We start from the raw sequence: 15994 nt of genomic DNA, 5'->3' as shown, positions 1-15994 counted from the left end.
CCGCAGTCAACGCACGGAGGCATGTCTTCAATTCGTGGTTGGCGTGGTTTTGGTCGAAACACAGGGACGAAGTCAGGTTCTTGGAAACCTTGGCCATATCTCGGAGGACCCTGATGAACGTAAGGAGCTTGTGGCAGCGGATGAGGATAAGGATATGGCGGCAGGGCAGCTGGCTGGTTGACTGGGACGTTGAGCACCAAGTGGGCGGGCGGCACGCCGTTCCACCAGCCTGGCGCAACATTCAGATGCGGAATAGGCCGATATCCAGGTTGGTGGAAAGGTGGCAACCATGCCCCATTCATATTACTGCCTGTTGAGGGTTGTCGTGGAGCTGCTGCAGGGTATGGATGTGGTTGTGATGATGCCAGCGGACGCACTTTGGGTGGTGTGTTTGGATTCGCTTCCGGCGGTGGTGGCGGTGGAGGTGGTGGATGGGAGTATAAATACTCTGCCATGTGATCGGACAACTGATACCCACCAGGACCTATGTAGGAAATGTCGGGATACTTTCGATTTTTCCGGTGGACTCTATAAGCGCCGTTGTTTTCGGGGCGCTTATTCGATGGATTCGATGAGTCCCCTGGACGCTTCCGCGACTTATACTGTCGTGTCTTATTCTCATCTTCTCGCGGGCACTTCCCCTCTCCACTCTTCTCGGACTTTCCGGGATTCATGTATATCGTAGTTGGCTCCTTCAGTTTGTCCTGAGGCTAGCATCAACGCGTCGGGGTGTCCTCTGTATATCGGGCCAAGCTTGTTTGACGACCGCGAATGTAGTACGAAGGATGCCTAGATACCAAATACGCCGGCAATATGATTGCGAGTGGGCGAGAAAAAGTGCAGAATTAAGGGACGAAAATATAGTACCGTACTGCTTCTCTCAATTTCGATGGTTCGCCTGGAAAGGCAGACCAGGCTGTGAGGCAACCGTTTACTGGGATGCCTAGCCAGACGTAAGTCACCCCTCTTTGGTTAGTTTGCCCTCATCGGGGCTCTGTGCATGCGCCTTCCAACTTTGTCCTGGACCCGCGCTGATACAGATAAGCCAGCTTGTGCTGGGGAACGTTGCAAATCAGGGGACGGTTGCCTGGTAATAAAGCAGCATACAAAGCACTTGAGAAGCCGGACATGAGCAGCTCTCCGATCCCGATGAATCAACAGCAGGAGAAAACTATCACAGGCCCCTTACCTATCTTTTGATGGGTGAGTGAAAAGACTTTGAACACATGCCCCACGATTTCTTCGAACATTGACTTGTATTGAAGCCGAGTACTCCTCCCGAGTTGCAACATGAGGTACCAACAAAAGTGGTGCGCTTGCGTGCTTTTCTATTATTACCCCGCATCATAGTTCGTATGCATGTCAGATGCCTAGTCTGACATTGCTCCTGTGATTTACTTACAATGCGCGATGGCTCGCATAGCCTCTATTCTGCACGGTCAACATGCAGACAATGAGCCAATGATGCCGATGCACGTTGTTTATCACCTCACTCGGCCTTGGAAGTTTGTTCCTCGAGAGCCTGATTGTGATGACCATGATACCAATTGTACGCACATCATCCAAAGGCCACGGGTTTACTGCTTGATGACGAACATACGACTGACAGCTGAACGCTGCGACTTAACTACACCAAGGAGGCGCCATGCATCTCACCTGGCGGCTGCAGACGGTTTGCGTACCATTGCTATCCCTCCTTTTTTCTGACAAGATTTGTCGTCAAGTTTCTAGCCGCAAAGCCTTCACGTCACTCGGACACGCACTGCATCTCAAGATGGAAGTCTCCAGCACGGCTGCCTCAACCATCGCCTTATTCGAGAAGCTCGAAAAGCTCTTCCAGATAATCAAGGACATTAACGATCTTCCAAACGCTATTGACAGAGTGGGAGATTCTTTCCCAATAGTCTTGGATGTTGTCAAGGTTGTCCGAGATGAACCCAACACGAAGTTCCCAGGGTATGTGAACGCATTTCTCGAACTTTGCAACAATCAGGCGAAGCGAATTGGATACATCTTCAACGCAATCAGGAAAGAAATGAAGCAGAGAAGTGAGGATAGAAATTGGTCGACATTCGTTGATTTCTACCGCGAGAAGGTCCGCGAGGCGGGCAAAGTAGAAGCCCTGATGGAATCGATCTTGCAGAAACTGAGGAACTTGGCCGTTACTAAAATTTTCAAATCACTCGACTTCAACGACAGCGCGGCCTAACAGTCAATTCCGTCAATCGAAAGGGAATCTTTTCGATCAAATCTCACGTCCAGAATATTGTGGGAAACTCGGTTGCATCCAGTGGATCCGGCGCGATACACTTTGGTACGGGCTTTGCGAACTGAAATAGAATCCAAAGTGGCTGGTCCCTTGTTAGAGCTAGTGAATCATTCATACCATTTAATGATTTCAAGTTTGTCTCAAATCTGTGACTCCTCGGTTTCTTGTACAGGAATCCCGACACTTCACAGGCAAGCAGTCTAATTTTGACCTTCTCGATTTTCTAAAAGTGCACTTCGGAACCGCTTGAATTTGAGAAGGTGCAAAGAGGGGAGTCTCGCATTGCCAAATGACCCCCGAGCAACGGAAGGTGGTCTTTGGAGACACGAGATTCCAAGAGATGGGAAGGTCTGAAAGTAAACAGGCCAAGGTGCTCGGAAAATGAAAATGTCCCTCTGATAACGCTGTTTCACAAAGATACCGCCTAAATCGTATCTGCGCAGCTATGTTTCCTGCGTACTTATTGCTCCTACTGAGCACGATAGTAGCGGTGACGACAATGACGATGGCGATAACGATGACGATGATAAAGACAATAACCATAGCAGACAGGACAAAAGCGACGACAGCGACGGTCAAGTGGAGTGCTGTCACAAGAGAAACGGTCGCTCAAGCATAGGAAAAATAGGCAGTCTTGTTGGAAACTCGGCATCGTTATGCCAACTCAGCTATTGTTTCTCCTTTCCGCAGGCCCCAGGTATCTCTCCAGCCACCATTGCCATGATTGCCTAAGGTCGATCTACGTATCTTACGCCGACCACCAAGTCTTCTGGGCATGTATGACTCCCAAGAGTCGATAGCTCGATTAGCACGAGTCTCGCTAGAATGACTAACACCCTCATCTAGCCATGTCTTTCCGGTCACCCGCCTCGTAATAGCATCCCAATTGTACGCGTATAAGTACGCCGAACACAACACCAATAGCGTAATCGGTACAGCTATTGCCCAGTACGTCCATGAGCTCTGTGGCATGTGGCGAATATCCGCCGTATTCATTCCAAAGAAACTCGTGACGAATGACCTGGAGAGCAAGTCAATCTCTTTTCAACGTAGGATTTGTACCTATTCAAGGGGCTCCTTCAGGGGCTGAATAAACTTACAGAGGCAGGAAAAGTAATGTGTACAAGGTGAACACTCGGAGGACATTCCAATGTCCCTCGTCCAGGACCTCAATGCTCTCTTTCACCTTTGCCCGCAGGTCGCCAGCCCGGTGCAACATGGTCAGCAACTCGTTACCCTCACGCCGTCGGTCTGCCTTGGCGCGCTCAACAGCTTTTTTCTCCAGCGAGAAGCGAGCGTTTCTTTCTCGATCTACAACGCGGAAGGATGTGGGATCTGAGACGCGTTTACTGTTGTCAAGACAATGCCACTGAGTTATGTTGAGGTATCTGAGAGCCTGGAGTTCCTCTTCAAGTGCGCGAATCGCAACGAATGCTCGCCGGTGAGGGTGCTGATTTGTCTTGAAGTCTAGGGCATTCAGGTGAGCTGTGTAGAAGGCGATCAGGTCCAATGACATCGTCTGCGCCTGTGCTTTGTGTATAGGCACTTGTGGCCCAGCACTGATACGAAAGGCGCCCGTCTGTACATTGGCCATAGCCATCGCCGCAATGTACTCGCCTCCGACGGCATCGAGTCGACCGCTACTGAGATTCTTGGCGGCAATACCGTTGATCAGATCCTCTCTTGCGGTTTCAAGTCTTCTAAGTGCCGTATCGACTGTGGACACGTAACGCGTCTTGCAGACATTCTGTCGGTGACCCATGTTTTCCTTCTCTCTCAACGTCAGCAAAGCCATTCGAGCCCGCACGGAGAATAAGAGGACAATTTTCTCGAAGGCAAGAACAATGCTAGTAGGCAAACCTGGCGCCTCAGCCTGGTGATTGCTTCTCTCCGGCTTCTGGGACTGTTGGTCGCGCTTGACCTCGTTAGATGGCCTTGAATGGCTTTCGCCCCCCTCTTCTGCCTCTTTACTAGCTTCAGTAGGCCGCTTAGTGCCACCAGCAGTGTCTCGACTGTTGCCATTTTTATGCAAGTCGTCTTCCGGTAAATTTCCTGGTCTCGCAAAAAAGTAACGAAGCTGTCGACATAGATGGAGAATTCTCAAAAGGTCCCGGAGGAAGATTCTCATATCTTCCATCAGAGTATCAAACGCAGGGCCCTTCTCCCCTGGCTTTGCATTTTGAAGCCATGCGATACATGGGTCTTCGTGAGGTGTGGCTGGGATCTGATGGCCCGGGGACTGAGTATATTCCCTGCCAGCGTGAAGGTGTTCAAGAGCGCCGACGAGATTGTACTCCGTTTTGCTTTCACAAGCATCGCATAATCTAGCTATGGGGCTCTTAAAATGGCTGTTGCAGGACACTTTGATAGTCCAGGACTGTTCGCCCTCAACGGCATTCATCACTGCGGCGAATTGAATGTGCTGAAGTTATGTTAACAAAGACCAACACCTCCACCATGGTAACAGGATGTTGAGAGGGGGGGCAAGATGACGAAGAGTCACTGTCAGCTACTTACTCTGAAAATTAAGTCTAATGCACCCCAAACCCGATTTATAACACCTTTGGCGTCTGAATTGAATCCCTCCCCGACATCGTTGATGGGCAAGTACAGATTCAAAATCGTCCTAGAAATTATGAATATGTCCCGTATCAACTCATTAGCTTGTTCCATGGGACTCGAGGTTAGGTCGCTCTGTGCCTTAGGGAGATCACCAGTTGAACTGGGCACAACAGGGCTCGGCTTCTGCGACGGCTTCTGGTGTGATGACCCTGCTTCTGCGCCTTCCGCGGATTCGCCTGGTGAAGCTTCAACTATCGCGCATGCTGAGTTCAAGATACTCAAAGTATCATATCGGCCGCAGATATCTTCAAGAGAGCACTCGTAACCACTTTTGTAAATCTTCCCGTAAAGGATATTGCCTCTGAGAGAACTATCAATCTTGATGAGCAGAAGACCCATCGTACCCATGCTGCCCTCTTCTTTTTGCTTCCTCCTACTCCCTAGTGTGACTTTCCACATTAGGAATGGGGTTGTAGCTGTAGTGAATGGCTTGGAGGGTACCCTCCTACCGGATCCCTGGAAGCTTCGAGTTCGCACAAAGCTGCCACGCTGAGCGATTGGCGACGGATTCGATGTAGGTGCTTCTTCATCACTCTCATTTTCAAAAGAGCTGAGGCGGCTTGCGTTACTTCCAATGAATGTATCCTCGTGGACAAGTGGTCCGTCATAGTCGGGCTGGGACTTTATGTGGTAGTATCTTGGCTCACGGTCGTGATGAAGATGTCGTTTAGGAGCTTTCCTCTTCAAACGCAGGTGAAGGTCATTGAAAGTGGTCACTGCTTCCTCCAACATAATTGTCCAAAGTTCCGGGTCTACGTTGGAACCGTTATGTGCGTCGTGGAAGATGTTGAAATCTTCGAGTGAGGTGAGGCTTGCAATACGGGCAATAAGCTCCTACGAAGAAAGGGTCAGGTTGAGAACTACACTTTGGTTGCTCAAATTTGGAGCTTGATATTCTGGTCTGCAATCGAACTTACAGCGAAACTAAAGTCGTGCTTGATATAGGAGTAGTACTCCTTGCCATGGAAGTCTGTGATTCTCACGGTCACAAGCGGTCGGGGGTTGCTCTCGTCGAAGATTATACTATCTTTGCAGATAGCAGACAGTGGCACCTCACTCCATTTCAATAGAACCTCTGGAGTTCTGCGTAAGCTGCGGTGTCCGAAATCAGGCACAATAAAACTCACCTGGCCCGATGAGAAGTCTCTTCATTCTAGCAACATGAAGAACGTCTTTGCCAAGCCACTTCTGCATTTCAGAAAGTACCTGCATGTTGTCTCTATTTTCGCCCACATCATAACCGTAGTGAGCACTGAGAAGGCTCTCCATGTTATCGTGGCCCATCTTCCTCTGACCTTCGCGAAAGACAAGATAGGGAGTAGAGTAGTAGGTAACCGAATCTCGGAGGAGTGGATTACCAGCGGAAATTCCGTCAACACGGAAAACATTGGTCCTAGCTTCTTGGCCGCTTAGGGTCGCCTTGAGACTCAAGTCTTGGTCCTGAGGAGAGACACGTTCAAGAAGACCCAGCGCAAGAGATCGGTATCTTGTATGAACAAGTGGACAGCAGATGACGAGACTGTGTTTCCATCGGTCAGCCTTTCTTCTTTCATAGTTTCAAGAGAGAGAATGCGCACCCTTATCAATTTAATGACGTCTGAAATATGCCGCACATGCCTGCCGAGAAGTCAGTCTTGCTCTGTATTTTATCATGAGAAATACCTACAGCCAATAGATCTGACGCGGCGAAATTACAAAATGATCTAGGGCATCTTTTTGACAATATAGCGTCACCACACCTTTTGCCTTCTCATCTGTGAAACTCTCTGCTGCATGAATGACAACAAGTTCGGTATCGATAACATCGCCGAAGCTTGCACGTTTCCTAAACCAAGCTTGAAGCATGCCGCTCGTGATTCCATTAGATCGTCTGGCGTCTCTTATGAAAGTTTTGTCGTTCAAGTCGAACGATAAGGTCTCAGCGAGTTGTGCGTCGTTTTCATCCCTGTGCGCGGAGATCGGGGGTACGTAACCGCGTCTATGAGTTCGATTGTGACTGCGGCTTCGCCTGTCACCGAGATACCGGATCCGACTTCGGCTTTCTCTTCGGCGACGACTGATGCGGACATTACTGATATCCACTGAATCGCTAGAATAGGGGCTGTCAGATGTTCTGCGACCTTTTCGTCTTTTCATTTGGTTTTGGCGTCTCCTCCATTCTGCCAACTCTCGGCGCGACGGCATCGGTATTTCGTCGTCCTCCTCCCAATCCCACTTTCGATGATATCGCTCATCACTTGCATCCTGGCGACTAGTTTCAACACCAGACGAGCTGGCATCACTATGATAGTTTCGGATGTCACCAGAATCATCTCACTCATCCGATATATTTGGCCCCGCGCTAGGACGAGGTCTGGGGGCCGGGCTTCCGTATGATGCTGGCTTTCGTCGGAAGTGGTCATCCAGCGGCTCGCTTTCACTTAGCTCGTTGGATGATTCACTTGACCGATGAGGCGTTTGTTTGGAAGAACCCTCATATGGCCTCGGTTCTCTATCAAATTCTGAGGTCTGTACCAGATCTTCGTCGCCATTATCTTCATGTCCATCATGAATATGGACGTATGGCACGAGCGCAGAGCTTAAATGAGGCTCGTCCGTCTGTAGATCGGTCAGTCTACACAACCAAGGCACTGCAACTCAGCCATTGAGCGCTAGGAACGGAAACCTACTTTGCCAATAATGCCAGTATTGTCATTTGCCATTGCAGGCGGAGATCCCGACTCTTCCCTGCCTGATTCGTCGCCACTGTGATCTAGACCATCGAGATCGTCATGCGATATCGTTTTTTTCATCTGTTCATCTTCGTCATTCTCCAATTCCAGCTCGTCAAGGGATGTTTCCTCAATTGAGTGATTATTGCCGCTGTCAGACCGTTTCCCCCCTTCTATGGGCGGACTGGCGTGGTCGTTGTCGGGATCTGGGGATAGAGTGGCCACTTTGAAATTTGGACTTTGACCTTCATGTGTGTGGTGGTGTAGCTCCACTCTCATGCCCATACACAACTTAAAGGTCCTCGAAACGCAAGAAAAGGATGCAGAAGAGTTTTGCGAAATCAGGCTGACCAGATTTCAAAAGACCCGTTTACATGTCCAGGGATCTTGACCACTTCGGTGCTAGCTGCTTATGTCGCCTTAGATAAGCCCCAACCACCCCAGTCCCCACAGCCAATTGAATGTGGCTCATCGTCAGCCCCTGCGTGAGCTGAACGGTTGCGCTGGCTGGGATAGTCTCCAGCTTCTTATTGGGCTGAATGATGAATCCAGCGAACTCCAGGCCAGCAATCCTACCAATCCGATCACTTGCCTGTGGCCGAGAGTAGATTGAAGACTATTGGAGAATTGTGTCGTGCGCTGGACGCACTTTTGGTACTTTGAAATTGAAAGCTGGAATGTACCACGCTCCACCGTTGTTTTCAGGCCGCCTTTTCTACTCTGCTAGAGCAAGTGAATTTCCTGTGTACTAAGTTACTCCAACTAAGGAGCAGTAAAAGGAGTAAAACCAAAGAAATCAATCATAGCAACAGACGACAAGAATGAACAACGAGTATAGTGACGATAGCAAGGATAGCAGCAATAATGATAACAAAAGAGCTGATGACGCTGATGATAATGATGATAACGATAATAACAATAACAACGATAATAACAATAATAATAACAATAACAACAACAACAACAACAACAATCATAACAACAACAATAATAACAACAACAACAACAATAACAATAATAACAACAATAATAACAATAACAATAGTAACACTAGCTTTATAGAGTTCTATAAACCTATAGGAAAAGTAATCGCTCTTATATGAGAAAAGTAGGTTGTCTCTTTGTTGTTTAGTTAAATGTGAAGAGATGCTAAAAGAACTTTGGGAACTGACTACTAACATGGAAAGGTAAGTTTTAGTTCTACTGTATTCCTGGTATGCTTATCTAGATAGCGTAGTGCTTCGCTAGATTGCTAAGAACAATAATTGAAAGGTATTGAGAAAGGCCTAGCGATGTATCCTTGGAAAGTTTATTCCAGTTCGCCTGTCTAATCTATCATTCATTCTTTAAAAGCATCTTATATGCCCACTTAGAGAAGTCTATCGCCTTCGCATCTACGAACGTAGTAGTCAGGTCGGATACATATATCGCCGCAGGCGCCCACAGGATTAATGCCAAGAAAATCCCAAAAATGTAGGACATCTCAGTGTCTCCGCCACCGACAAGACCCAAAGTCCACCGGGCTAGGATCAAGCCTAACGAGTATAGGAGTGGACCATGGATCATATACAGCGAGAAAGAGATCTTGCCCATGTATTGGGAGAAACGATTGGTGAAAAGAATCTGCAAGAACGGGTTTTGGTCGACAACGAACACTGTTAGCACTGCACCGATTGGTATCACAAGGGCCTCTTTGAATCTTGCTGGAACCCAGGATGCCAGGATCACGTAGCCAGGTGACTTCGCCGCATCCTCCATGTCTTCTGGCATGCTGAGCAGCCACAATGAGATCAAAAATGATACGAGCCCGACGCCCCGTCCAAGTATGCGATGGGACATTTGGCATCGCTCCGCCGTCCGATGTACAGCCGCATCCGAGGGCAAAGTGTCCCGTTGTTCGGGCTCGGATTGCCTGGTTGGCCACCTCCATTGCCTGTCCTCGAGCTCCAAATGCAGGTCGCACAAGAACATGCCGCTGAGAAACAAGAACGTACCCCAATAGACAAAGACCCATTGGAGATATATCGCTAAGCTTAGTGCAAAGAGCATCCTGACTTTGTTATGCACTCTGGTGAATGCCGTCAGGAACATGAACACCACCATGGAGCTCATAAACTCGATAGGGATTGTCCAGAGGTGGGGGTCAAGTAGAGGCTCTGGGTCTTCGGAATCGGCTCGAACAACAGGCTGGCCGATGGGGTCGGTGGTGAGGACCTCGGCATGGATGTAGTACTGCAGCTGGCCCCAGAGAGAGTCAAAGTGTGGCAGAGGCCTTGTCGGATAAGCCACGCCGGGTAATCCCTTGTCGGGGAACATGTTGAAATAGCCCATCATGAGGGTGACAAACCCGACCACGGCGGGTGGAAGGAAAAGCCGGGTATGTCGGCGGAAGACGGACGACGCGATGGCCGAGCCTGCTTTCTCGAACTCTCCTTTACGAACCAACGTTAGAAAGTTGTGCGATATTGTGTAGCCGGACACGACGAAGAAAACGCTGACTGGAGCGAGCCCCGAGACAACGAGCCGTAGGATAGGCAGCTGGTAGAGCCACCATCGCCGAGGTGGATCCGGCGTCCATGCTAACTGGACGTCAAATGAGAACCAGATCAGACCGCAGTGTACAAATACAACACATAGTGCTGCGATACCTCGCAAACCATCTTTAACAATACGTCAGCTTGGCAATCAAAGATACTGAGCATGGTCTTTGTTACCTAGCCAAGCCGAAGAGCGAAGCGGTTTTGCCTTCGTTTCTGTTGATCTTAGGAAACTTGGGACCAGGCAGTAGAGATGTCTCAAAAGCCTCCTCCACGTTTCCTGCCGACGTGTGTTGATGGGAAGTAGCGACTCGTCTGCCTCTAATATTGAGCCATCCTCTACCTCATCGACCGAGGGCTTGGATTCTGTGCTCCAGTCATCGTCTCTTATAGGAGTGTACGTGTGCCGGCCGTCCGTATCGTCGGGGCTGTAGCGTTGTCGAATAAAGGAGGGCAACATAGTCATGCTAAATCCGGTTCGATTTGAGCGATAGCTGACGTGAGCCCAACGAGGGGAGACGGAGATTTAAGCTTATCACACTCGGCCTGTGTGATCGCCAGCGTCGATCGGCGAGGAAATCAGACGTCCAAGGAGCGCGCAAATATCGTCTGGGAGGGGTCACATTAGGAGTAGGCGTAAAGTAAGAATTAGACGCATGTCACTACTTAAGAGACAGACACTATCGAGCTGTAGGGCCTACAATGGGCTTCCAGAAAAAGAATGAATATCCACCATGTTTCACTCGCCCGGAGAGAAACCTGCAAATTCGAACGAAGCTTTCCTCAATCGGTAGAAGACACATGTCAAAGTGCCCGTACAGTGTTTTCCGAATAGTGTTTTCCGGAAAGTGCCCGCGAATCGGGTGATTTTTGTCACTGTGGGAGGCCGCGCCGTAGCTACAAATTCGAACTTTCCAATTCCATAAGCGGTAATTCGAAGGAGTGTTTCACCCGATAAACACGGAGGGCTCGGGGTAGTCCATCGCCAATTCGCGGGAGATAAACCTCAATGCTGCGATGGTGTGACAAAAATGGACAGGTTAGCACGGACGCCAGTGCTGCGGACGAAAAGAAACTGAAACGTATGACGGAGGTCGATGCGAGACCGAGCTTCCATCTCATCAACATCCATTTCCGAAGAGAATATCAATTCACGGCCCAGGCCATCAGCTGATCGTGAGAAGCGACACGTCAAAGCACTCAAGAAATTCGACCGGGAAAGGCGAAGTGGAGCGACATTCAAAAGTTCAAAACCGACATGACGGCCATTTACACTTCACGCGCGACTAGAAGTGGCCGGCGGATTCATCCAGCTTCATCATCGAAGATGATACTGTTCGACCAAAGGCCCAGGCTAAAGTATCAGGGGTGACGATGGACCTAAAAGGCCATTTTGACAAGCACATTGCAGAGGCCACGGCAAGGGGCCTTGAGACAGTTCTGGGAATCAGGGGGCTCAAAGGCCGGACTCCGGCGGGGTATTGTCACTGCCGGGCCCCGTTTCGCCTGCTGAGTCAGCTAAGATTTTCCTCCCGTAGATGATCCCGTACTCGCCGGTTTATTGATGGGAGAGCGGACGGGATCCCAAGTTCTTCGATGAGTATTACTGCAAGTTCTGGATATCCGGCATAGCAATATTATGAAGTGCACGTCGGCAGTTCGTCTCCTGCCTCATTCCACGAATTCACTGGTGTAAGACCCTGCCCCCTGGACACACAGTCGTGCGGGCCACCATTCGAACAAGTGGCCGACGTCATGCCTCCAAAATCATGACATGTTCCAAGTATATCTGACTGCTTATGAGATTTCATCGCCTCTTAATATATCATCACTATATGGGTATTGCTCTTGCCACTGAGAGCAAGAATGGGTGTAATAGAGAGGGTAAGATAGTGTCATCAATAGTGCCTAGGTTGATAGGTCTGTCACAGGCTTTTCAAGAAGTGTGGCATTCAAGGTTTTCATGAAAGATCAGAATCCCTCAGTAGAAGTTGCAGTGATTGAGAATGCAGTTGTGGCAGTAGTGGAAGGTTTGAGCTCAGCCTCTTACCGCTGCGATCTGACACGCGTACCGAAGTCACCATTATGAGGCACATTCTGACAAGAGATTCCTTTTTGAGAATCATGGATATTTCTGAGACAATTAGCACTCGATACTGAGGAGATCACCACAATCCACGATGTTGAACAACTCGCATGTCCTAGGTATGGTGGCAGGGTCCATCATGGGTTGGAGTTCCACACCTTCTCTTTAGTGCTCTTTCTTAATTTCCCCATGCCATTCAAGTTTCTTTCCGTTTCAACACACCGCTGCCTCTGAAGCACACCAATATTTCTAAGTCATACGACATCCTAAGGCAAACACCCGAACAATATTCTCATGAGAATAAAACACAAATAAAGACGTTGTAGAAGGTTCAGACTGAACTTCTAGTGCAATTGAACCAGAACCCACCCGCGCATAAAGTCAAATAATTATTCCAACTTGTCACATGCCCCACGCTAGACTATTTATGTGCTCTGCTTCTTGCTCAATTCGGACCCAGCCAACTACTTATACAAAAACATCCTCGTTCAACCTCCGGAAGCCCCGCCTCCATCACCTATTCCATTTCCATCGTTCTGTTGGTCTTGCTGGTCCTGCTGTAACTGCTGTAACTGCTGATCATATTGCATAGCAGCTTGCGCCTGTCGGCTTACGAAGTCTTGATTGTCTTGCCATATCCGCCGCACATACCCTTTCAGTCGCTCAATATGCTCATCAACAATGCGTAGCGTTAGTGGATCCGGAAGTTGGCCGCTATCTTTCAGTCTGGTTAACCTTTCCGCACATAGAGTTGCAACCCCTCCCGAAGGGCCTATCGTCTCGGGTCCCACGTATTCATAATCCTTTGAAGACATGTACTGGAACCATCCCCAGTCTTGTGACCGTTTTGTCACAACACCAGCCGCCAACCGGCGGCAAAAGTGTTGGCAGTTGTTTTTCATATGTTTATAAGTGCCAAAACTCTTTTCCACATTCAGACATACTTCGTCAACTTGTGCCTTTGACTTGTTCGTCCAACCAATGTGAACTATGTACAGCAGTCCGACTTCGGGCTTGGGATGTTGGAATTCGGGTTTGCGGTTAGCTTCAATAGCTGCTGCGCGTGCTTTCATCGCCATAGAATAAAGTCGATCTTTGCTTATGACCTTCTTGTAATAGCACCCGAAGCCTGAAGAGTTCCGAAAGTCGTCGATTGGCTCTTGATCAACCTCTACTTGCACTCCGTTCCCAAGACCGGTCTCGAGATCAGGATCTTCTGCAGTCGCAGAGGACGGCATGCTTCGCATTCTTCGAAGCTCATACTTATGCTGGTGCATTAGCAGAGCCCAATGTTTCCAGGAACCCCTCTTCGCATAAAACGATAGCCATACAGGCTCGCCATATGAAGTGTTGTTCTCAAGCTCCAATCGTTCTCCTGCTTGTTTTTGAAGATGCGCGTCCCAACCAACCCTAAACGTAGATTCAACATCTGCTGCTGTTGCGTTTGGTGGTAGGTCCAACTTGGTGAGATCGATTTGATTAGCCACAATACGAGCGTGGGGTGTTGTTGACGTCTTCCTGCAGGTACAAAAAAGGCTCAATGCGACGGTGATGCACCCGATGACGCCAGCGATTGTGCCAAGGGTAGTGGCCGTACCACTCGCCATATTGAAATACCAGAGAATTGAGGTACAGGAAGCTTCAAAAACGCATACCAGCGAATGTGCATTTATGATGGCGCTCTTCCTGATAAACACAATTAGAAGCGCTCGTGATCGTGAGGGATGAGGCCCATAAATACTTTATTGAAGTGGCTTTGAAACCTCAAGTGGAAAAGTACTGAAGTCCTGAGAATGTGGCGCAATCCATCGTCGCAGGTAAAGAAGGCGGTTCTGACGATCCATCGGACTCGCTGACCACCCTTCTTTACAGATGGAACAGGGTTGGATTAGGCATCCGCAGCTGCAAGCCTATCAAAGTGAGAACCTCCAAATGTCATGTTTTCAATAGAAACCAATCGATCCTCTCTTCAGAGAGATTCTGGTGGGCTTTTCGGTGTAACAAAAGTTAGGTTGTTGCTACCTGCAATCCTGATGGTGCTGGGTGACCAGTTACAGCACTTCATGTGTGCAAGGATAGCAAGAAATACTTGTTCTCATTTCAGCTTCCATGCAGAACAATCCCTCAGACAGCCTTGCCATGACTCAGGCAGCATGATGCAATTGAACACATCTTAACACAGCATGGCATGATCTCAGAACTGAGGTGCCCATCCCATGCTGTAGTCAGACAATGTGACATACGCGTGCCATTTGCGATCTACGGGTGCCAATCGTGACATGCTGCCACTGAGGCTAGTCTTGCGATCTAGGGCCTTCAACGTATCTGGGGCCCCCAATCTTGTAAGGAGGCGGTGCAGAGGGCTCGTTGGGCCTCTCCGCTTCGGTACGCAAAAAGCCTACCAGAACATGGAATAAATACAGTTTTTGAAAGGTGTCATTTTCTCATCTGAAGATGTCATCGCATGATTTATTTCCTGTTTCCTTCTCTCGCAATCCCCCTCTGAAGCCCAGTCGATGGAACTGCCATAGGAAGTGCGGTCCCTTGGGGCGTTCTTCGGGCACGGAGCCAGTTTTGAATAACTACCACCAGAAGTACCAACATGAATATGATGACAACAATAAGAGGGCCTAATATCGAAAATACCGTGAACCCGTATGAGGCACGCTGAAACGTGTCGTTATCCTTAAGTGCGTCGGTAGATAGCCCAACCTGCATAGCAGTGAGGACAACAACTAGGTAGACAGTGGCAGTAATGATCCAGGCCATGTTGTCAAGAGCGAATTCGGTATAGGTATGCCATGGATTGTGATACATCTGGCAGCTAGAAAGGTCGCTGAAGATGTTTATCCAATTCAGCCTGTTCTGTCTCAGTTCGCCATGCCGAAATCGACGGTGCATTTGGTCGGAAACCTTGGGTTCCAACAGCTCCGTGGCTGATTTTCGCCACGTGGTCCATGATGGCTGATCCCCATCTCTTGGTAAAAGGCCTTCTTTAACCGCCAGATCGAAATCAGGCGGACGATTTACGAGGCATGCGTAGGTATATAGAAGCCCCAAAGCACACTCTCGTATCCCAGACTGAGGCGAGGCCGGTGAATGATAATGGTGACCAGGTAGGTGCTGTGCCCAGAACTCAGGCTCGAGAAGATAGCGGGGCAACGGTTTCAGGAATATCTTCATGTCCCCCCAAACAAGATGCATATCAAGGGAATCGTTGAGTACAATCGTGCGACCCAGCACAACTTGGGCGTTCAGTGATCTGGCTGGTCGGGTGGCGCCGACACGCCAGAGTTTACCATATACAGCGTCAAGACGGTCCAGCGAGAACTCTACCTTCAGAAATTCTGACAAAGTAGCATGGTTCACTGTCTTGATTTCGTTACCCGGGGGTTCAGTACGAAAGGCAACTGGGAGGTGTTCCCAGAAGGTAGGCTGGTCAGCTACTGCGGCGCCGCTGGACGTGGTCGATGTCGATGACAATGGGCACAGTTCCGTCTCTCCGGTAGTCGAGGTGAACAGGCGTGTGGTGAAGGGGACAGCCGACATTTAATGAGGTAATGAGCGTGCGTTGACCTATCTTGTGATGGTATTTGGGCGAGAAAGGGGCGGCAGTGTACCGTCACGGTCAACGTCGGTTGAGGTGTGTGTGGTGTTACAACTCGAAGCGAATGGCACTCGTGCATCTTAAATGTACTTTTGAAAGACACGAGTCCGTTTTAAATGATCATCGAAGGATGTTTGCCGCTCATCTACATATACGTATGTC

General features: G+C 49.1%; 3 protein-coding genes across 3 annotated transcripts; 1 reads left to right on the top strand and 2 right to left on the bottom strand.

Moving 5' to 3' along the window:
- Positions 1-1774: 1774 nt before the first annotated feature.
- Positions 1775-2209, top strand: COL26b_006151 (uncharacterized protein; the record flags this gene model as incomplete). The annotated part of the gene is made up of 2 exons (XM_053178975.1): positions 1775-1956; positions 2029-2209. 2 exons carry the CDS (start codon positions 1775-1777, stop codon positions 2207-2209), a joined length of 363 nt encoding a protein of 120 aa, XP_053037101.1.
- Positions 2210-3365: 1156 nt separating this feature from the next.
- On the bottom strand, positions 3366-4031 carry COL26b_006150 (uncharacterized protein; the record flags this gene model as incomplete). Its single annotated transcript, XM_053178974.1, has 1 exon — positions 3366-4031. One exon carries the CDS (start codon positions 4029-4031, stop codon positions 3366-3368), a length of 666 nt encoding a protein of 221 aa, XP_053037100.1.
- Positions 4032-9635: 5604 nt separating this feature from the next.
- COL26b_006149 (uncharacterized protein) lies at positions 9636-9933 on the bottom strand (the record flags this gene model as incomplete). The annotated part of the gene is given in 2 exon segments (XM_053178973.1): positions 9636-9656; positions 9670-9933. The coding sequence occupies 2 exon segments, from the start codon at positions 9931-9933 to the stop codon at positions 9636-9638; spliced, it is 285 nt and encodes a 94-aa protein (XP_053037099.1).
- Positions 9934-15994: the final 6061 nt, after the last annotated feature.

This window comes from Colletotrichum chrysophilum (genome assembly GCF_026319265.1).
Source record: "Colletotrichum chrysophilum strain AFK26 chromosome Unknown scaffold_44, whole genome shotgun sequence".
Classification (NCBI taxonomy): domain Eukaryota; kingdom Fungi; phylum Ascomycota; class Sordariomycetes; order Glomerellales; family Glomerellaceae; genus Colletotrichum; species Colletotrichum chrysophilum.
The sequence above is the reverse complement of the archived record's forward strand: the minus strand, read 5'-3'. Positions and strand labels throughout refer to the sequence as shown.